Source organism: Magnolia sinica, chromosome 12 (assembly GCF_029962835.1).
Source record: "Magnolia sinica isolate HGM2019 chromosome 12, MsV1, whole genome shotgun sequence".
Lineage (NCBI taxonomy): Eukaryota > Viridiplantae > Streptophyta > Magnoliopsida > Magnoliales > Magnoliaceae > Magnolia > Magnolia sinica.
Genome location: NC_080584.1, coordinates 47590379 through 47613920, shown reverse-complemented (window position 1 = coordinate 47613920; position 23542 = coordinate 47590379). Strand labels below are relative to the sequence as shown.

At 38.5% G+C, this 23542-nt stretch overlaps 1 protein-coding gene across 1 annotated transcript; it reads left to right on the top strand.

Moving 5' to 3' along the window:
- The first annotated feature begins 8988 nt into the window (after window positions 1-8988).
- On the top strand, window positions 8989-20606 carry LOC131221323 (B2 protein-like). The gene is made up of 6 exons (XM_058216540.1): window positions 8989-9146; window positions 14004-14585; window positions 15685-15785; window positions 18274-18357; window positions 18462-18572; window positions 20474-20606. The coding sequence occupies exons 2-6, from the start codon at window positions 14015-14017 to the stop codon at window positions 20516-20518; spliced, it is 912 nt and encodes a 303-aa protein (XP_058072523.1). The 5' UTR covers window positions 8989-9146; window positions 14004-14014; the 3' UTR covers window positions 20519-20606.
- The last annotated feature ends 2936 nt before the right edge of the window (window positions 20607-23542 follow it).

Genomic DNA, 23542 nt, shown 5'->3' with positions numbered 1-23542 from the left:
TATAGTTCGTTGGATAAAGAGTTTAGAATATAATTTTTACAATTATTTTCATCTGTTACTTCAGTTTGATTTGCTGGATCTATAGTAAATGATTCAGATAAAATGTATGAAACTTTCAGGGTGGTCAGAGCGAACATCAGTTTCTGTTTCCACCATTTAAATGATTGTCCAGCGAACGGTTCGATTTTGGCTAACTCAGTAGAAGCATTTACTGTTACTGTAGCCATAGTCTATGTAATTCAACAATTTCGATTTCAAGATTGTTGGAATATTTAGTTGAATTAAATAGACTATTAAAAATCGAGAACCAAAAAAGGAAAATAAATTTTTGAGAAAGAAGAACTTATTGAATGAGTCGAGGCGTGACTGAGTCACTCGGCTTGAAATCGAATTTGCTTCCCTTGGACAGCGTCCCAAGTTCCTAGAGCAATCGACCTCGAGGATACAGCGACTATGACCCGGTCCCAGCGGTGCACTCACTGTATGCGGGCTCGAACCACTTGCGCTTTAATCCAAAAGTGCTAGGTTGACTCAGCAACAAACTCAGTAATCAAAATTTGTAAACCGAATATCAGAGAGCGTTTTATAAGAGAAGAATTTTTCGTGTATTAAAACTGGAATCGGTAGTCTTTATATAGACTCCGAAGTGGTGCATAAGCACCCTTTACAAAAGGTTAGGTCCGTTGGGTTTAAACTCAACAGGTGCGACCAACCGGAAGGGACGCATCTCTCTGGTTTAAAACGAAAAGGCGCAAGTGCGAGTACACTCCCGCACATACAGTCCTGCGAGTACCCATACACACACCCACGCGAGTATACACACACCGCACCCGCGCCCGCGCCCGCACCCACGCCCACGCCCAGCCCAGCCAGTCCCGTCCCGTCGCGTCGCGCATGCGCACACGGGCTCGGACTCGGACTCGGCTCGGCTCGGCTCAGCGCGCGCGCGTGTGTGGTTAATGACATAGATTAGAGCTATTGGCATAGCCCCCCCATAGGACCAAATTCACATGCCCCCTAAAAGGAGCTCAAGCCCTAAGCAAAAATACTATCTTATATACAAGATAGTTTACCTTTTCAAATCCGATGTGGGACAAAACCCACAACACAAAAATACTACAACTTTTCAAAATTGGAGGGAAATTACCGAAAATTTGAAAATTCAAATTTTAATGCTATTTTAAAACAAAATACAAGATATCCAATCACTATTGTTTTCCTGTGGTGTGGACCACCTGAGATTTATATTCTTCTCATTTTTACAATGAAAGCCTAAAATGATTTCTAAAAATGGATGAACGGAATGAATGAAACACATACACCATGTTGGGGCCCATAGAGCACCGACCATCGGCAGGGGGTAGCCAATCCGTTCTCCGCTATGTGGGGCGGATGAAGATGTCCGCGACCATCTGCCCATATGTTTTGAAATATCAAATAAAACATGAGTTTAAAAATCAGTTGGATTCAAAACTCATGTGAGCTATTTCATGCGAAACAGTGGGGATTGAACAATTGCTTGTGACAGTAGTTTTATAACAGGAGGTGATATTTGTTCCTATAGCTTATTTAAGTGCTAATAATTCTATGAATAGTTTGGATGGCTTATTAACATTATGGTCAGCTCTATGAAGGTTTTAACGGTAAACATAAGCGGTTCCACTGCTCTGTTGGTGTGGCACAATTGAGTTTTGGATGTGCTTGACCTTTAGAATCCTGTCCTAACGTAGAGCCGAGTGGATTTTTCATAGACATTTCTATGAACCCCACACAGCCCTGGGCATAGAAATATCTCTGGGTCACTTATTCGGCTCCCAGATAAATGGATTTAAGGCATCCCACAGGCACTGTGACAAATACTGCCGAGATTTTAAAAATCCAGTGAATAAATATCTGATGTTTTGAACTTCTTGCCGTATTTTTTTCAAAATCAACGAATAAATATCTAAATTTTAATTATCTCATCATATATTTATATACTTATATGATAAAATTTTATAATAATTATTAAGTTATAATAAATGTTCTTTAATCTATTTTTAGCTTGATTTTCTTGATAATAACCGAAGAAAAAAATGTTTTAAAAAAAAAGCTCCGAAGAAAATTTCATCTAAATTATGGTTTTGTGCAAAAAAAAAAAAAAACAAATTTAATCATATGATATCACATGGAGGGACATTTACTGGACAGTTAGAAATGAAAAATATTAAAATAATTCTGATTTCTATAGACAAGTGTCCACAAATCAAAGGTTAGGATTGTTCAAAGAATCTAATATGGGGATTGTTACTTGGCAGCAGCATAATGCCTAATATAGTCAATTTTATTTCAAGTAACTTATGGCATGTAACCAATTTTCTTAGTTATGTGCACCAATAATCAAACCAAGTAGATTATTAGATAACTTTCTATTGTCTATCTCATAAGTACTGACTACATGGATTTTAACGAAATAAGAAAAAAATTAAAATCATAATTATCCAATACTGACATTTTCTAGAGCTATTTAAACAGGAGTTGCAATTTGTATTCTTCTTTGAATAATGAATGAAAACCTCACGATCCTCTTATAATACTTAGGCCTTGTTTGGCACCGTACATTTGAAATTCTCCAATTGTGTTTGGCACCTTGGATTTAGAATGTCTTGTAACAAAAAAAAAAAAAGAAGCTATACATTTAAATTATGTAGTATGTTTATAGGAATTTGAATTTAATAACTAAATCAAATTTAATATTTGGTACAACGATTGCAATAAGCATACTTTGACCAAAATGATGAAATTCCAAGCCCCAGATGGGCCACAAGCATATGATCACGACCATCTAACTAACCAACATTTTTTAACCATTGATTTACATTTATAATGTTTAGAATGCCCGTATCATTCTATCGATGTAATTTTAGTGATGCAGTTGATAAACTCCACATGTACAATAGATTAGTAGCCTAGTGACACGTGTTACATATGTAACTCTCTTGTCTTAAAAAATGAGAAAAAAAAATGGAATGATTAGTTATCTAAGCAAAATGGGAGATTGCAAAACTAACCAAAAGTGAGGATTTGAAATCTCTTGTATTTGGAATACCCTCGAAGCCATTCTGCCAAACGACCAATGGATTTAGAATACTCGCAAGTTCCCCAGATGTGCCAAATGACTTCTTAAGTTTCTAATGCCAAGAATTTAAATTATGAAAAGCAATAATGATTACTTGATAGAATCCACCCATTTTCTTTCATACCCAAATAACATAAATTTGTCGATTTTTCTTCCCTTCTCCTTTGTTTGGCATGAATCCAATGCTTCCAAAATGGCCTAAAATCAAAACCCTTAGGCTGTCTCCATGACCCCGTAGTTGTTTTGTGAAGGTCTGGCATGTGGAAAATACTTGTCATCATGACTGCTAATTATATGGGCCATTGGTTAGATGGGCTGTGGGATATAAATGGAAGATATTGAGCATCTTTTAACATTCAATAGCTTCAAATTTTTTTAATGGATATGGACCTTTCATTCTAACTATTAGTTCTGAAGTGCGTTGACGTAATTTTTATTGGTCCAATCCTCTCTATTTTATGGGATATGGCCTAACCCTATTGGTCCCCACGAAATCAAGGACATCATCATCATATATGTAGTATCAACAAATCACAATTAGAACTTGCATAGGATTGGGCGAACGGCTTCGGTCGTGGGTTCGCTCCCCACAGACATGTGTTTAATTGCCCTCACCGTGGATTATTCGATGCACGTATTTGACGGGTGATTGGTTGCCTTAAGGAGGCGGCTACCATATAGTAAAAAAAATCATAATTACACTATCCATAACCTCCAATTTAGTAAAGCATGGTAGGTGTTCAATTCACACTGCTTCCTATGGTGTGGTCTACTTGAGCTTTGGATATGATTTAATTTTGGACTCATGCCCTAAAATGATCTGGTAAAATGGATGGATAGTGTAGATATGATACATATATCATGGTGAGCTCAATGGAGTTTACTTAGCATGTGATCACGTCCCATATTTAAATAACATTTATTAATTAAGACCCTTGATGATGTTCATTTTAGCCATTCCTTTATGGTCACGGATCCCACCATTATAGTAATCCTTCTATAGTACTTTTGAGCCATGACCCACTGCTTTTTGTTCTCCTTCGTCTTGCCCCGAAGGAAGTTCCAATGATCAAAAGCTACGTGGGGTCCATCAAAATTTCAGCGAGAAATCCACCTAGTCCATCTATTTCTCCAGTTCATATTAGGACATATCCCTAAAATGAGCAAGATCCAAATTTTAAGTGGACCACATTATAGGAAACAGTGGGGATGGAATGCTAGACATGGAAGTTTTGGAACACGCCAATATTTTTCATTCAATTCATCCCACTAAGAATGACCTTATGAATGGTTTGGATGGCATATAAACATCACAGTGGGCCCTGTGGTGGTTTCAATGGTAGGCATTTCCATCCCCACTGTTTCCTATAATGTGACCTATTTAAATTTTGGATCTTTCTCATTTTTTGGATCATGTCTTAACATGAGTCAGAGAAAGTGGACAATGTGGATTTCTGACAAACATCTCTGTGGGGCTCACGTAGCTTTGGATTAGGCCATAACCAACTTGCTTTCATTACCATTCATACACGTGAGTCCCATGTAGCTTTGGATCAGGCCATAGGCAACTCGCTTCTGTTACCATTCGTACATGTGGGCATGCACATAGAGTATCAATTGCTATGGAGGCATTAGACACGGAGTATCAGTCACTATGAAGGCATTAGGGGCGTGCTTGGATTCTTGTTTTGGCTTATATTGTATTGTTGTGAGTGGAATCTTCCGTCACATCATGGATTTCATAGGGTTTAGTTGGTACTAAGTAGAGCTGAGCATCAAGTTGAGTTGGACCGAGTTAGGGCTGACCCAACTTGATCCGATTTTGAAATAGGCTTAACTCGAACTTAACTCGACTCGGTACTGAGTCCAGCATGCTTGAACTGATCTGAATTCAGGTCTGGCCTGGACTAATTCGAATCAAGTTCAACCCGACAAAAAGTACCGAGTCGGTTTGAGTTGGCACCGATTTAGATCGAGAGATGAGGGAGGGAGGGACTGGAGAGGAGAGAGAGAGGAGGAGGAGGAGGAGGAGGGTGGTGATGGTGATGGGTGGCAGTCAGTCTTGGAAGAGGAGGGTGGGAGGGAGTAGAGAGGAGAGAAGGAGATGATGAGGGTGGTGATGGTGGTGGGTGGTTGTTGGGCTTGGAAGAAGAGGAGGAAGAGGGAGTTTAGGATCGAGTTGGGTTGGGGTCATGTACGGCGATAGGGTTAGAAATACTTAAAATTAGGGATTTTTAATTTTATATATATATATATATATATATATATATATATATATATATATATATATATATATATATATATATATATATATATATATATATATATATCGAATAGGCCATACTAAATTGAGTCAAGTCTGACTGGATCAAGTTTTAGATCAAGTTATTAAGTAACTTGAACTTGACTCGGTTTGAGTTGGGATTAGGTGAAGCCTACTCAGTTCGGATCGACTCACCCATTCGGTTTAGATTGAGTTGAGTCCGAACGAGTCAGACGAGTTGAGTTAGGCAAATTGAGTCATCCCGTACCCAACTCTAGTACTAAGTAATGTATAAGCACCCGTTTAGATTAACCAGATATGGATGTAGTTACTACGTGAAGCAAGTACATCGTATCATATGTTTAGAAAAGGGAATAGATTAGGTGCCATAAGATAACACGTTGCCCTTATCATGTGGGGGCCATCTTTAATGAATGTTTTTATATATCCATGCTATCCATTTATTTTTTCAGCAGCTTTTAGGACATCATCCCAAAAATTAAGAAGATCCAAATCTATGGTGGACCACACAACTAGAAAAAGTGGGAATGACCATTGCAAGCTTTGTGTGGGCTATAAAAGTTTTGTATCAAGATCATATTTGTATTTTCCCATCATCCAGCCCTGGTTGACCTTATCAATGGGTTAGATGACAAATAAACATTACAGATCTACTTACATTAGACCCTAAGAGGTTTGTTATTGCAGGCATTCAATCACCATTGTTTCCTGTGGTGTGGTCCACTTGAGCTTTGGATCTGTTTCATTTTTGGGTTCAAGCCTTAAAATCATCAGGCCAGATGAACGGATGGTTTGGATATAACACATATATCATGATGGGCCCTATAGAACTTGGTGACATCAACACACCACCTAGTGGGTGTGTGGCACACCATGCAAATCAAGCGTGGCTTTGGTGGATCCGGGGATCCACCAAGGTGGTTGGTATCTCTGACCGTGAGACACACTGTGATGTATATGCCTCAAATCCAAGACTAAAGTGGGCCACACAAGAGAATATTGGGGAAAGAAATGTACGTTGTTGGAACCTTCCTGGGCTTCACCTTGATGCTTATATGCCATCCATTTTGAAAACTTATTTTAGGGCATGATAAAAAAAATGAAACAGATCCAAATTTCAAGTGGAGTATAATACAAGAAAACAATTGTAATAAAGCATTAAAAACTTCTCATGCACTACTAGAGTTTAAACATCAAACTGATATTGTGTGTGGTCTCTTCATGCATGTCTTTGTGACCTTATCAACTAGTTGGATGGCCAATAAATATTTAAGTGGCCCCCATGAAGTTTCTAATTGTGGGATTTCAATCAATGATTGTTTCCTATGGTATGGTCCACCCAAGATTTAGATTTAATTCATTTTTTGTATCATGGCTTAAAATGAGCTGTCAAAATGGATAGATGCATGGTGTGGATGTAAGATACATATCATAGTAAGCCTCACTGGGGATCTACCTAAATTGCGCTATGAAGACATGACCAAAATATGAAGTAGATTTCCTGTTAAAGCCTTTCCTAGGAAGATCCTGCACTGATAACCTAGGTGAGGTGCCTACCGTTATGTTTATGAGAAATCCACCCTGTCCATCCATTTTGAGAGCTCATTTTAGGACATATAGCAACAAATGAGCTGAATCCAAGACTCAAGTGGGCCATATGAGGGGAAACAATGGGGATTGAACAATCACCCTTGAAACATTCAAATGGCTACAAATGTTTTGTATCAAGATAATTTTTTGTGTTTTCCATTAATCCCAATGGGGATGACCTTATAAACAATTTTGATGACATATAAGCATCAAGGTGAAGCGCAGGAAGGTTCCAACAATGTACATTTCTTTTTCCAAATTTCCTATTGTGTGGCCCACTTTAGTCTTGGATTGGGCTCACTTTTTGTCATATGTTCTAAAATAAGCTTGCAAAATGATGGATGAGATGAATTTTTCACAAACATCTCAGTGGTCCCCAACTTAACTCCGAGGCGAAAGGCATTGGCAGGAAATCACCGCATGTTCCGAATCATTCTTGATCGTGCTGGAAAACTAACCCAATAGGCGGATTTCACATCTCATGTTTTTAGGTGGAAAGCTAGCTCACTTCCAGGTATAATTCAAACAACAGCTTTGCCTCACGCCCTAGACATAACATACCCATGTTAATTTTGCACATGTGGCACTGATTTACATGATCTAAACCTTCATTGATAAAAGGTTCATACGTGCCCGGTTTGATGATTAAACTTTTTTTTTTTTTTAAATAATAGCATGTTAAATTGATAATTCAAACACGAACTCTCAAAACAAAACTGGCAATATCTTACACTCCCTGTGAAAAAGTTCATTTATTAGATCGTTAGGATGGCCCAATCTATGCTCACAAGAGTTTCAACACGAGATCGTAGGTTCAAATACCTGTTACAGTGAAATCCCACAGTGTGGTGTGAGTGCCTGTGTAATAAACAAAAAGAAATAGAAAAAGATAACCCAACATAATGTGTCAATTATTATTTAAAAGAAAATTAATAGTAGCTCTTGCATCATCCATGGGTCTGATGATCATGCACATGTAACAAGGATGCCGATTGGATGCTACCTAACCTAGACCTAGCGAGAGATGGACTGTCCTGGCAGGGCTCTATGGGGCTCACCTTGATGTGTTGGTTTTATCCACATCATCCATAAAGATCATTTTAGGGCATGAGCCCAAATAAGGAGTTGGATCAAAGGCTTGAGTAGACCACATAACAGGAAGCGATGGTGACAATAATGCCTACCCTTGAATCCTTCTTACTTCCCACCATGATGTTTATTTGTCATCCAACTTATTTATAAGACTAGATGAAGGAAAAATATAAATATCAATTCAATCTAAAACTTTTATGACCTCGAAGAGGTTTTAATAATAGTTTAGTTGAGCATTAGATCATTTTTATTTATTTATTTTATTTATTTTTATAGACTTCTTGGGAAAGGCTTTTGTAGAAAGTCTAGGCCATCCATTTTACAAGCTCATTTTATAATGTACAAAAAAAAAAAAGGAGGTCTTCCAAGACTGCAGTAAGCCATATGAGAGAAAGATTTGGGAAAAGAAATGCTTGCTAAATTCCCATTTTATGATGCAAAACTTCTTTGCCTAGACGAATGCTTCAATGGTGGTTTCTAAATTCCCATGGCATCCTCTGGTGTGCCTCACTTGAGTAATGCATCCATCTCATCTTTAGTATATTGTTCTAAAATAAGCTCCCGAAATAAATGAAAATGGATTTCTCGTAAGCCGGGGTGAGCCCAACCTAACATCCTGCCGCGGTGACTATCTAAAAATGGCTTTGGTAGGGCATTTGAGTCCTCGTGTTTCGCTCAATATGATGTACATCAAGATGGCCTCACATAGCACTTGGCGGGACCGTCCATCTCTTGCCAGGTCTTCGTGGGGGTGGTACCCAATCCACGTCATGTAACACGTGTATGGTATAGGATCTCGAGCACGAGAATCCAATGCCGGCTGAGGGCATTTCCGTCATTACAAAAATTCTCGAAAACCCAATGGCAAAATGGAGATTCCAACCATATCCATGGCCATTCGATTCCACCTCTCCTATAAATATCAGAAAATCGCCCTGAATCTCCTGTCGTAATTTCCGGGTTTTATTTTCTTTCCCCAAATTTAGGTTTTTTTCCTCTTGAGTTCAGATCTGATAGTTCGGGCGCAGATTCCGCAGGGATTTCAGCTCGTGTTCCATTTAGGTCAGTCAGATCTACTCGAAATTTCGGAATCTGACGGTTATTCTGCTGTTCTTCGTAGATCTTTGTACATTAGATGTAAAGATGCCTTTTTGATCTGATTCTCATGTTTTTCTTTTATTTTTTTTTTGGGATTTTTTGTGATCTACATCAGGAAAATGTGGTTTTTTTTTTTTTTAAATAAAAATAAAATCTGTTTTTCTCTGAGATTCTATTTTTAGCAAATGAATGCTCTAGCCTCATCTTGTACGGGGGCCGGGTTCACCTAGGATGGGTGGGAGACTGAGATCTCTTCTATCGAGCTATCATCCCAGACGTCTGATAGTTGGGACCGTGGTTGCCTAGTGACTCCTTTTATTTTTCATCCATCTACTTTTGTGGGTCAACGATTAAGAGGACTGGGATTATCCCAAAGGGGATTTTTTATTTTTTATTTTTTTTGAGATCATAGACTGTCTAGGCAAGGCCCACCAGTTGAACGGCCTGGATAACAGAGTCTCGGGCAACTGTCATTTTTGCGGGAGCATTTTGCATCCCTTCTTTTCCTTTGGCTAAGATGATACTGTGGTTGTCAAAGAAAAATAAATACTGTGCATTTCCCACAAATTACTAAACTGCGGCAACTTGTTCACGGTGCACATGGCATGCATGTATGCCAATTTAGACCATTCAAATAATGGCCCCCATTTTAGAATGGGCATAGCCTGAAAATTGCACCTGTCAGATGCTGTTGCAGTGAAAACCAGGAACTCACCATCATGAATCCTGGAAAGTGCTTCAATCGCATGTGTAGGCGATTGTGCAAAGACAATGCAAAATATCAATCCCCATAGATTTGGGCATGCATGAAAATGAGTTGGGAAGGAGACACAAGATATATGAGGTTACATCCACAAGTCAATCTTCTCGTTTCCAAGACTAACCTGCTGTAAGAGAGCCGCCTTATGACTACACGATCATGAATCTGGGAAACAAACCGAGCTCCCACTTGCAGAAGCCCTTTGATCATGTGTGAAGCGATCATGCAAAGACAATGTGAAATATCATTCACCGTAGATTTGGGCATATGTGAAAATTAGTAGGGAAAGAGACAAGATTATATGAGGTTCGTCACAACGTGACTACATCCACAAGTCGATCTTCTCTAACCTGCTAAGAAAACCTCCTTATGACTACACCGTCATAGGCAAAACATCAAACACCTTGTCGATCGCCTCCCTCCCACAATTAACTCACAATAAGAGAATTACCCTTCCATAACTAGACTGTCATAAGCAAAGCATCAAAAACCTCGTTGACACCCAATATAAATTTCTAGAAAATCTCAAGAAAAGCCATGAGAAATCTCTTCTTTGGAAGGGGTCAATAGCTTAAGAAATCCACCAAGATCTCACATCTCAAATCATCCATTCTCACCATTTGCAACTCTTCCTCATACCTACAACCAACATCTTTGCTTTTGTTCTTCTAATTGAAAAACAAACAAGATTAAAACCATACACACCACCATGAAGCGCATGTACCATTTGTTGTAGTGAAAGCTGGGAACCACCATCATGAATCTGGGACTTCCACTTGCAGAAGCGTTTTGGCCCTATATACAAGAGATTGTTCAAAGACAATGTGAAATATCAATCACCATTGATCTGAGCATACATGAAGACGAGTAAAGAAAGAGACAAGATATACATATTTCGTCACAACATGAGTACATTAATGGGGAAGCTCTGGCATATTATTTCACTTGCAGATAAGGAGAATACAAGATACAAGAGAGGCAATGTCCAAATATGATGAACATGCAAGAAACATCCCTCACGTCTTCTCATATACTAAGAGAACCTTTGGGAAATCATTCCATCTCCTCTTCAAAAGCAGTCAAGAGAACCTTTGGGAAGATCATCACACCTTTGTCTCCACCTTGCTAATACATGAGAGGGAACCCCTTGGAGAAAACTCTCCCATTGAGAGAAATCCTTGCCCTCTCCTCTCACTCTTGTTAGTACAAAAACCTTTTTAGGTTCTAACGAGAAAAAGACCATCTCTCTAGCTTATATAACATGTCGTAACTTCTGAGTCATAAGTAAAATGACAATGTTGCCTTTGGGAAAATAACCCCTCACCTAAAGCCAAGGTTTTAGGCCATTACCCTCAATAGATGCTTTGAACCATCTTGTTTTACTTGTGGAAAATTTAGACTAGTGACCTTTTCTGGACGGTGGATGGGTTGGTAAATTGCAGCAAACACTGTATTTTAGCCTATTTTTTCTATCATGATGGAATTGCTAGTGTCTTTATCATTATTAGTATGTCTTGTTTTGTTAGTGAAAAATGATACTATGAATTTTTGTGAATTTACGAATCATTCATGATCCTTCAAAAAAAAAAAAAAGAAGATTTTTTCATGATTGATGTGCAGTTGAATATTATTCAAGTTTGGAGGTCCATTTTCATCCCTTTTGTTTTCTTTTTCTTTTAGAACTTCTTGGCTAGTTTGTGCTCTACATTATGAGTATCGCTTCTTTACTCTATTGTGGAAATGGTGCTTGTAGTTTCATGTTTTTCTATATTTTGTTATTTTTTGTGATCCCAAATAGATGGGACAATGCTATGTTGATAATGATGTTTGAATTTCATCGATTGATATGTCAATTGAAGGCGTTATAATTTCTTCGATTGATTTGTTAGTCAAAAGTTGTTATAATTTCTTTGATTGGATAAGGACCATAAGGTTATGATGTGCCATTTCATTTGGTACTTATTTCCAACTTTTGTGGTTCTTTTTCTAAACTTTATATTAATGGTTATTTTTCATGTTACATCTCCAAGAAGTTATTAAGGTCTCATCAGAGCAAAACTTTATCGTAATGGTTTTATTCATTTATTGTCTCGATATACCCTTTAGGGACTTGCATAAGATTTTATTGCAAAATTGTTTTTCTAGAATCTAGACAACCCTATCTCAAGGTACGTGCTCTCCACTATTTCCTGAATTATGTAGGGTTTTCTAAGAGGGATTTAGTCCAACCAACCATGTTAACCCCTAGGAGCCTCACCAGTTTTGAATGAAACCACCTTTTGGAATTTAACTAGAATCTCAAATTAAACCCAAAGCTAACCTTGAGGTGTGGAACCCAGCCCACCGCAACTTATCCTTGGTATATGAATTTACAATCATACCATTTTAAGAACCTTAAGAGTTTCTGTCATTCAGAGAAAAGAAGGGTTTTTACATCTGGCAAAATCTCATTAGTTCTGGCCAAAATCCAGGGGCAGTTTCTAGAAAACCTCAAGTTTTGTTCACTACCCGTTCTAGCATGATAATTTGCCTCCAACCTTCAAAATAATAATTCAAATCATGCCACTTGTCCTTAATCTAAAGCCAGCCTACACTTTGAGGATACCTTCAAAGCCAACCAATCTCTAACTCTATAAATAGACATCCTCTCGCCATAGAAGAGTCCTGATCTAGAATTCCATTCCCTTAGTTATCGACTTTTATCTCCACGGGCCCTTTAGCCCTTCCAGAATCCCAGGAAAATTCAGCAAAAAATACTTGAAATGAAAAGGAGGAGTAACTAAGGCTCTAGTTTAAGATGCAAGGGGAATTTCTTTTTTCTAGGATATCTATGGAGTAGGATATAACAGAGGCTATGAGCACTGGCTTTTGAAGTCTTCAGGAAGGGGAATTTTGCCTACTCGTCTATTCCACCACTGGAGAGTTCTCTCATAATCTCGCCAATTGAGTAAAGACGAGCCTTCAGTGGATATTGAGACAAATTGAAGAAAGATGGAGCTTCAAGTGGACCTTTGCCACCTCTCTTTGACATGCTTTATTTTTTGAAGCATTCTAAATGGTCAGAATGATGAAAATTTTCACCTAAAATTTTCATTGCTAGATATGAGCAGAGTTTATGTATTTTTTCCCATCGGCATGGCCCGTTGAATCTTGCAGTGCATACTAAAAATGGAAGATATTTTTTCCTTTTTTCCTTTTTGTAAATTCAGTAACCCATTTTTTCTACAAAATCTAGATCCTAAGTTTCTAACCTTGCCTGGCTTTTCAAAATAGGTCAGCGGCGAACTGGCAATCTGTTATCTTCATCTCTTCTGCCTATCTATAGTTTTTGAGCAATTTTTGTTGGTCCTGTTGATGGAAATTACATTTAAAGTTTCTACAATCATTTATCTTAATAAAATTTACCATGTTTGCTTCATGCCATTGAGAGATAAATTAAATTTATTAGAAAATCGAAGCATGCAAGAATTCTGAACACAGAGCCTAACTGTTACCACTATCTCTAGCTAAAGTAGAAGATTTAAGTTTGCCTTCCCCATCATGGCAGTTATGGTGACTACTCATGCACATCTCTGGGTGTTTTCCGCAAGTCAAGGGGCTGGTCTAAAATGCGATTGTAGGCAGTGTTATAATTCATATGCAGAAGTTCCATTTATTTGCAAGTTCGGGTTGCTTTGTGCTTTATTTACGTTAACTTCATAGGCAGCTCATTGTAGGAAATTCACAGGTCGATTGATTCTAGGTGCTCCTGTTTTTATAAATTAATGATGTTAATGTAAATTTATTTCTGAGTTTTATTTTTTAAATTTCTTTCACAATGATTATTTATTTATTTTTATTTTTTTAATGTTATTAATATGGAATTACATGTTTGATTTGTGGGAGTTGAAGGACATTACCGAAGTTGGGTTGCTAATACTTCTCTCAAAATTTTGAGTCTACTCTGAAATTCTATTGTAAATCATGTCCAGTACTGGCAGGTCTTATGCCATGTTACGTATGTTCGAGATTCATCCGTTTTCATCTCATTTACATTTGCATGCATTGTTGGCTGCTTTTAGGTATTCAAAATATGGATAACCAACAAATCTTATGGAAGTTGGGGGATGAGCTCCGAGGACAGTCGAAGGTCTCGGAGGATCATAAATGGTTGATGGTCGCGTCAAGGTTGGCTGAGCAAACTAGATCAAAGGGCGAACGGATGAATAACCTTGATCTGTCAAGGACTCCTGTAGAAATGAAGTTCAAAGAGAAAACCAGCTTCCAGGAAGATAACAAATTTGAGAACCTGAATTTCAGCCTTATGAATTTGGATTCCAAAATGCCTGAACCAGGGAGCAAGAATTCCTTCCGGAATGGCGTTTATAACACAAATGTGTTGTATCAGAAGAACAATAACAACAATATTGGCAACTTGAATGCTACAGTTTGCAACAAGTACAATGGCAATGGTAACAGCAAGGATGCCAACACCCACAATAACAACAACAACAACACGAACAACAACAACAATGGTAATGCTGACAAGCGATTCAAGACATTGCCTTCGTCAGAAATGCTTCCACGGAATGAGGTGCTTGGAGGTTACATTTTCGTATGCAACAATGACACAATGCAGGAAGATCTGAAGCGACAGCTATTTGGTAATTTTAGCTGTCTCATGCTATATAATTTGTTTATTTATTTTTTGCATTTTGATTGCCTACATATTTTACTTCCCTAAGCTTGCTTTAGCTTAGCTCTCTCTCTCTCTCTCTCTCTCTCTCTCTCTCTCTTTCTTGTCATACTTGATGCAAGTTGATCCACAGTACTCACATGTAGATCCAACTTGATCACACATGGGCGCCACATGCATGTGTGAGCATTGCATGGAGTCCATCTGAGGGGGAGCTATTACGTGTTTAGTTTGCTTTGTTATGTCTTTAAATGAATGGAGAACGCTTAAATGCCAATGCTCAAGGGTTGATTGTAATTATCACTTAAGTAGGGGGCACTTAAGTCATTTTTCCTTAATTAGAGTTTTATTTTTGTTTCTTGGTTATAAGCCTCTCAGGCTTGTTAGAGAGAAAATAATCATTTGTTTTATGAGGAACCTCTTATTCTTGGGGTTTGTTGCTTTGGGTGTGGCATGTGTTACTGAAATTATTCTGCAAACCCGCCGATTAGTGCTTTCTTGACCTTGATCTACATTGCATCTCCAGCTTCATCAAGAGGTATCAGAGCAATTTCAGGCTGGTATCAAGGGTTCCCCTTGTGCCCCTCTGCACATTTTTCCCCTTTAATATCCTTTTAAAATTTTCCACTTCTATCCCAATAGTTATTACATGCTTGGGCACTACACACAAATGGGAGTCGCTCACTGAGCTTATAGCTCATGCCATTCCCCATCTATTGTTTTTTAGGTCAGGAGCAGCATGGATGATATTGTCTCGTGGATTCCTTTTGTCTCTTTGTGCTATGGTGATGATCATGTTATATGTATATTTTGGGAAAATTTTGTAATTGTAAACATTTGGATATATAGTGGAGGAAGATTGTTTTTTGTTTAGTATAGGGATTATGGACTAGGCTTTTCCTTTATTATGAACAGGTCCGTATTTAGTCTGCATTTCACTTAACATCTAGGAGAAGTGTTGATTTTCTCTAGTAATTTTAGCCATTCGCTTATGATATTTTTCCTCTTTTCCTATTCTCTTGTTGTTGATTGTAATGCGTTAGATGTTGATGGTCTTCAATTTGCAGGCTTACCGCCAAGGTACCGAGATTCTGTTCGTGCTATAACGCCAGGGTTGCCTCTCTTTCTCTACAATTATACTACTCACCAGCTACATGGGATCTTTGAGGTCTGATCATGTACTCTCTTGATTTTTTAATTGATTGTTGTCACCCAACAATGCTTGAGGTAGTATCAGTGGATCTGAACGTCTGGTCAAGAATGCATTACTCAGTCACTTGTGTTTTATACATGAGAACTGAGAAGAGATCCAATTTCTCCAAGCAGTTTAGAAGATTCAGTAGGATTTTGTAAGCTGATTGTCAGATAGGCTCGTGTTTCTCTTGAGCTAGATCTTTCTTTTCTAGAAAGGCTGTTACATAATTGAGGAGTTCAAGCTTTTTAGCTTTTAAGCTGCATGCTTCCTGATCCTCAAGTTCACATCTATATTTTCCCAGAAAATTGTTAATTTAAACATACTTGCTAGTATACTCGAGATATTTCTTTCTATGGTTAATGAGTCCCTTAGGGTCGGCTTGGATACCACCAAATAAGTTACTTTTTCTACTTAACAGCAGTAGATAATTAACTTATTTCAGATAAGCAAGTTTGGTTTATGATTAGTTATAAGTAACTTTTTTCCTTAAATTACTTAATCACTTAAGTTATTAATTTTTTAGCTTTTCTACTTTTCATAAGTTGCTGAAGAGATGCATTAGGAGAGACGAAAGAGAGGAGAAGCTGATAAGTATGTTGTCTACCAAACACACTTATTTTCTTAATAAGTAGAAAACTAAGATAAGCTACTGAGGCATAAGTAGCTTATCTTAAGTAACTTACAATCCAAATGCCCCCTTAAAGGCTTTTTTTAGGCCTCAGGAGGCCTTAGGCAGGGTAATTCTGTTTCCCCTTTCTTCTTCCTTGTAGTTGCTGAGGCTCTTAGCCGAATGCTTGAAAGGCGTCAGGAGGTGAGTCTTATTCGTGGTCTTGAGGTGGCTAATGCGCGCATCTATATCTCCCACCTGCAATTTGTCGATTACGCTATCTTATTCTATGAAGTGGAAAAGGAGATAGTAGAGAACACAATGAAGATTTAAAATGTTTTGAAATGGTTTGGGTTTGAAGATCAACCTTTAAAAAGCGAGATGTTAGAAATCCAAATGTTAAAGGAGGTGGAAAGGTTTGCAATTGCTTTTGGTTGTGAGGCCGGCTTCTTCCCATCATCATTTCTCGGCCTCCCTCTTTTTATTGCTAAGCTGCCCTAGCATCTTTTGGATTAGGTCCTAGAAAGAATGGAAAGAAAGCTATCTCGCTGTAAAAGTTGTCACTTATCCTTGGAAGGAAGAATCACACTTATCAAATCTACCCTCTCAAATATTCCATTTATTTCATGTCTTTCTTCCGGTGCCCTAAGTTGGACAAACTTAGAAGGGATTTCCTTTGGTGTGGTGCGAATGTAAGCAGCTAGTTTCACCTTGTTATATGGGACGAGGTTACCAAACCGTTGCCCAAAGAGGGGGTAGGAATTAGAGATTTGGATAGTATGAATTTTGGCCCTCTTGGGAAGTGGTTGGGGAGATTTGCGAGGGAAAGAAGGCTTTAGAGAGATTTGATTGCTGGTAAATATGGTGTTCAAGAAGGGGGTTGGTGGACTCGAGACTCCTCGTGCTACTGGATGTCTGCTTTTTGGAGGGCAGTCTCTTTGGGTATGACGAAGTTTAAAGAGGGAGTAATGTTTTCCTTGGGCGATGGGAATCAGATCCAGTTTTGGGGGGACCATTGGGGTGGAGATTCTTCGCTTCTAGGTCTCTTCCCTAAGCTCTCCATGTTGTCCTTGGAAAAAGGAACGACAATAGCCTTTGCCTTTTTAGACCTTTCGGGGGAGGAAATGACTGACTTTGCTAGGCTCAAGTCACTCACATCTCTTCCATCATTATTTGGATGCGATACATTCTGTGGTGTGGAATCAAGGAAGCTCAGGAAAGTTCTCGGTTAAATATTTCTATAATATGATTTATAAGTTGGCCTTTCACGTGCAAGACTTATTTTGTTTTTTTGGACCGCCTCCCAAGATCGCGGTGTTTGTCTGGTTAGTGGGTAAAAAGAGGGTGCCTACCATTGATAATCTCCAAAAAAGGGCCATGATGCTCACAAATGTCTGTTCTGTGCATGGAAGATGCCGAGTCGCTTAATCACCTCTTTATTCAATGCGAGTTTGCTAGGGAGGTTTGGACTATTTTCTTTGGTTTGTTCAATACGTTGTGGGTGATTCCGGAATCCATTGAAAGTTTCCTTAGGGCTTGGCATGTGGCGGTGTAGGCAAAGGTGTCAAGGCTTTGTGGCCTCTTGTTCTTATGGTGTCGCTTTGGGCCATTTGGTGAAAATTCAATCCTTATTCCATTTAAGTAACTACCTGCTACTCTAGAGAGCTCTAAATAAACTACTACTTCACGACGTTCCTAGAGCGTATGATAATTACAAGTATGTTTGTTCCCAAGTATACACTAACCAGAAGATGGTTATTTTCTCTGATGAATAGTTGTTGCTGTTTATATCTGTCTCATTTTCATTACATTGACATGTCTTATTTATTTATTTATTTTTGTTATTTTCTGCAGGCAGCCAGTTTTGGGGGATCTAACATCGATCCAACTGCCTGGGAAGACAAGAAGTGTAAAGGCGAATCGAGGTTTCCAGCACAGGTAAAGTAAATACAGGTCGAGTAATTGTAACCTTTTTTTTTTTTTTTGTTTAGTAATGTTTCTCGGCCAAAGGTTCTCATTCATGGAATTTCCATAAACAATAGGTAAGGATCCGTGTTAGGAAACTCTGCCAGGCATTGGAAGAAGATGCTTTCAGACCAGTTTTGCATCATTATGATGGTCCCAAGTTTCGTCTTGAACTCTCCATCCCAGAGGTAATGATACAAAATTTATTTATTTATTTTATGTGATTGTTGTGTACTAAAACTGAAATAGAGATTTTATAGGATAGCTATAAGACCAGCCATGCTTTATAGGACAGAATGTTGGGCAGTTAAGGAACAACATGTTCATCGGATGAGTGTTGCTGAAATGGGGATGTTTAGATGTGGATGAATGGTAAGATGAGGATGGATAGAATTAGAAAAGAGTGCATTCGAGGGAACTTGGGAGTATCACCGATAGGGTAATGAGATGAGGGAAAGTAGACTTGGGTAGTTTGGTCATGTGTGACGGAGACCGCGAACTGCGCCGGTTAGGAGGGAGTTGTTACAAGTTGAAGTCTCTAAAAGGGCAAGGGGAAGGCTCAAAAGGACATGGATGGAAGTAGTAAGAAAAGATTTGATGACCTATGGGATGACCGAAGGTCTGGCCCTTGATAGAGTGGAATGGTGGAATAAGATTCATGTAGCCAGCCCCAATTAATTGGGATAAGGCTTAGATGATGATGATTTTATTTGTTTTTTATTGCATCTTTGTTTGCTAATTGGCTCCTTTTCCTTTTATTTTATTTTCTTTTTAATGTTTTAAGTACTGGTTTACACAAGGGAGCTTTGCTAAGCCCATGCACTGTCTGCTATATGCACACGCCATGACATATGCCTGCATGGCACACAGGTGAAATATCCAAGCCATCCATCATATGGACCTCACCATGTAGATGCTACTGATAAAAGATGATGGTGATCCACTCACACTATGTGTGCCATGGTATTAGAAATAACTGGACAGTTTAGAAAACTTCGGTGGATTTCTTCAGAACTGTACGTTTCTTCTGTTAACCGTGGCTGACCTGACTAGTGGATGGGTCTGATTCTTGATATAGGGTATCTATGAACGGACCTGATTCTTGGTATGGGGAATCTATGCACATTGGTACTCTTACGATGGATGACTTGGATATTGCACCTAACCCAAATGTGGACATTTGAGGTGGCATGTGCATTACCTGACTTGTTGCTATAGGGAATCTATGTATTGGTACTCTTATGATGGATGGGTTGGATATTGCTCCTCCCCCAAACACGGACATATGAGGTGGCATGTGCATTATCTGATTTGTACATGTTTGGGCTTGTCAAATCTCTCGTACAAAGGTGAAATAGATAATGGATGGGAAAGGAATAATGGTGGTTGGAGTAGACCTTAGCATGCATTTCATAAATGTGCTTTTTTGATGATATATGGCACAAGAACATGTGGGCATATGTGTGCAATATCTGAGCTTTCCATCTGGTTGATACTGTTTATAACTTCTGGCCTAAGAATCAGGCTGTTTCAATTTCATGTAGGTTGCTATACACAAACCAATAGATGATAGAAAAAAAATTTGTTTTAGCTGGGCTCGTCTGCTTTTGTACATTGTGGCCCATCTAGTGAGTGGTGTGTCCTGATTTCTGCATGTAGTGCAGGGGCTCCACCAAGGCATTCCATAACGGTGAAGGTGGCCATAACGGCTACCTCCGTTACCATTACCATTATGGCCATTACAACCTTTTTCTTCCTTTTTTTAAAAAAAATATTTTTGAAAAAAAAAAAAAAAACTGTTATGGGCCATTTTATGGGATATGACAGGTTATTATGGGACTGTTACGAGACATTTTTTCTGTGAGGTCTATTTCAGCCCCGTAATGCTTTTACCACTGGTACTGCTACCTAACAGCCATTATGTAACTGTTTTGGCATATACCATGGTCTCTACACTTGTGGCCCGGGTTGGCAAACCTCATTGTTGCATGTATTTGACATGGATGCATTTATGATATTGATATATGGATTTGTAAGTAATGCATCGACTGACCTTTGAGTGGTAATCTTCTCGGATGATTTTATCCAGACCTTGGCGTTGCTTGATCTATGCGAACAAGGAGGCGGCATGTGAATCTGTCATAATCACGTGGTGATGCTAGAAGTGTATATGTATGCCATGAGAGTTCTGGAGTCTGTTGCCCTTTTCACAATATCCACAATATCCCTTTTCACAATATCCATGAAGCGCAAGCTTGGGTGAGATTCCTGGTTAGTCTTTATATCTATAGAAAGATGTATGTGGTTTGCTTTGGAGGTGTTCTGAAACAGTTGAAAGAGTTGTGTATGCCAAATAAACCCCCTCAGAAATGCATAATAATATGTTGTATTATTGTAAGACACTTCTTAGTTGGGAAGAAACCTGGAAAAAGAGGAAAAAAGAAGAAAAGGTTTGTAATCTTTTAGGAGATTTCACTAGAGAAAGAGAAAAGGTGATGTTTTCTGTGTGGTGATGTTTTCTGTATATTTTCATCTCTACAAATTCTGTGCATTGAACCTTCTGGAGTTAACAGGCTTTGTTTGCTTTGATTGATCTGTTTTGGTTGTGTGAGATTTCGCCACTGTTTTCCAGGTTGTGGTTTCTAGTCCACCATTTACCTGATACGCATGCATCCCAAGCCATAAGTGCAAATATGTGGGCCCCACTACACAACCAGCAAGTCCTGTGTGAAGTAAACTGCAGGGAGTGCTGGGCCTTTTAAATTGACCCATTCACTTCATTTCAACTTTAAAGGGGGATGATAGTATGGTAGTGTTTGGGCTCGGAGACTAGGACCACACAAAGCGTGTTTGAAAGTTGTACTGTTGATCATGAACTTGACCGGGTCTTATTTCTGACAGCGTACAGTCTGCTTTTCAATCAAATCCTGCCTTGTCAGTTCAGCCTGCAGGTATTTTGGATAACTGGGCCATCTGATAACCTGCCAAGTGAGCCATGTATGTACGGTTGAATCTGGATTGTTTGACATTTTTCTTCGACTGTTTATTTTTCTCATAAAAGTTTGATCCGGCTGATCGGTGGGTTAAAAATTATTTGGGTTTGGGGCATATTCAGTTTTCCTTAATGGCCTGTTCTATGACATGTGGCTTATTTTGACCCTCACCTAATTGGGGTAAAAAATTCTTACCGTGAAAACCTTCCTGGGCTCCACCTTTACGTTTATATGGCCATTTCTGACCCCACTTTACACTTAATTGGGGAAAGAAATTCTTACCTGTTTATATGGTCATTTGTAACCCCACTTACACTTAATGGGAAAGAAATTCTTACAGTTAAAACCTCCTGGGCACCACCTTGTGCCTGTATGCCATCCAAACCATTTATAAAGCCCGCTAAAAAATTTAGCTTGATACAAAACTTTTGTGGCCATATGAATGTTTGGATAGTGATTTTTGAATCCCCCAATGCTTCCTCCAATGTGGCCCACTTGAGTTTTGGATCTGCTTCATTTTTTGTTACATGTTATAAAATTAGCTCGCAAATTGAGTGGACAGGACATCTCACAAACATCATGGCGGCCCCATCTACCATCCCAGTGCGGTATCTCTTTGTAGGAAATCGCGCCCTAATAAACAGGCATTGAGAAACTGTACACAGTTGTCGGTATTGAAGCAATCGCAGCCTCTAATTTTAAAACAAGAACATTTGATTATTTTCAATTCTACTGTTCAGTCAAGGGTCGTTGTTTGGATGCAGTAAATAAGCTGTAAATATTTTACACTTGAACTGAAAAGTATTTACAAAATATTTAACTTGGCTTTACTCTATGAAGTGTTTACAAGTGGCTGCTAGCTACATGCAAGAAAGAGGGAAGAGCCTGCAAGTCTCTTTAACAAATTAAAAAGAAAAAGATGGTAATTAAATTTCCTTCATCCTAAAACATAGCATAATGCTAAATTTCCAAAAGCTCCGTACTTTGACAAGTGTGTGTGTGTGTGTGTGTGTGTGTGTGTGTGTGTGTGTGTGTGTGTATATATATATATATATATATATATATATATATAAAAGATTTACAGGTAATTATAGGCATCCAAACAACCCCTATAACATCTTTATCTATGGACCATTTACATCTAAAAGATTTTAAAAGCATCCAAACGACCCCCAATTGTCACCAATCCGGTAGATCTTGTATGACACATGTAAAATTTCGGCATGCTTGTGTATCATCTATCACGCGAAATGCTCAGGTGGGTGCTAGTTCTCACAGGAACTTGTGAGCACTTTTTCACATGTATGTGGGGACAAAATCCAAACAATCCACTTGACAAATCACCTCATGAAACCCTCAGGACTGAAAGTTAGCTTGATCCAAAAATTTGGTGGGCCACAATAAAGTGAGAGGGAGTGAGAGGGAATTTCTTTTCTTGATTTATCTTTCACTTTGATATGGCGTATTATATTTTTAGATCAGGCAAACTTTTGAGCCCTAGGGTTTTCATGAGGTGACTCGTCTAGACACACTGTTCTGATTTTGTGCCCACGTCACATGTAAAAAAGTGCCCACGAGATCTTCAGTTCCCATGTGAGCATTTCTCTATCTATCATATTCTTCCAAAATAGCATTTTATCATGCTATAGTTATATTTGGTTTAGTAGACCACCAATTTTTTTTTTCTTGTTTTATTTCTACTATAAAATTTTATCTTTTGAACAAATGGTGTGATTTTTCTTTAAAAAAATCTCAATTTATAAACATGCAACCAATATAGGCATTCAACTGGGCTATGATCCCGTCCAAGTGGAAGTTCTTGTAGGCGAAGCTCTGTGAGGCCCACTGTAATGTACATGAGAAATCCACTCCATCCATTAGTTTCGTGAGCACACATTAGGTAGGATCCTAAGATGGGCGTGACATGACAAAATAGGTTTTGGATGAAAACACCCATCATTTATGCCTTAATGGGGCAATACAAGTTTTGGATCAGGATAATGTTTGCATATTCAGTTCATCCCAGTGGAAGTAACCATATGAACGGTTTGAACGGCATATAAAACATCATTTTGGGCCCTAGAAAAGTTTCAATGGTGGGAATTTCCATCATTATTGTTTCTTGTCATGTGGTCCACTTGAGTTATGGATCTGCCCCATCTTTG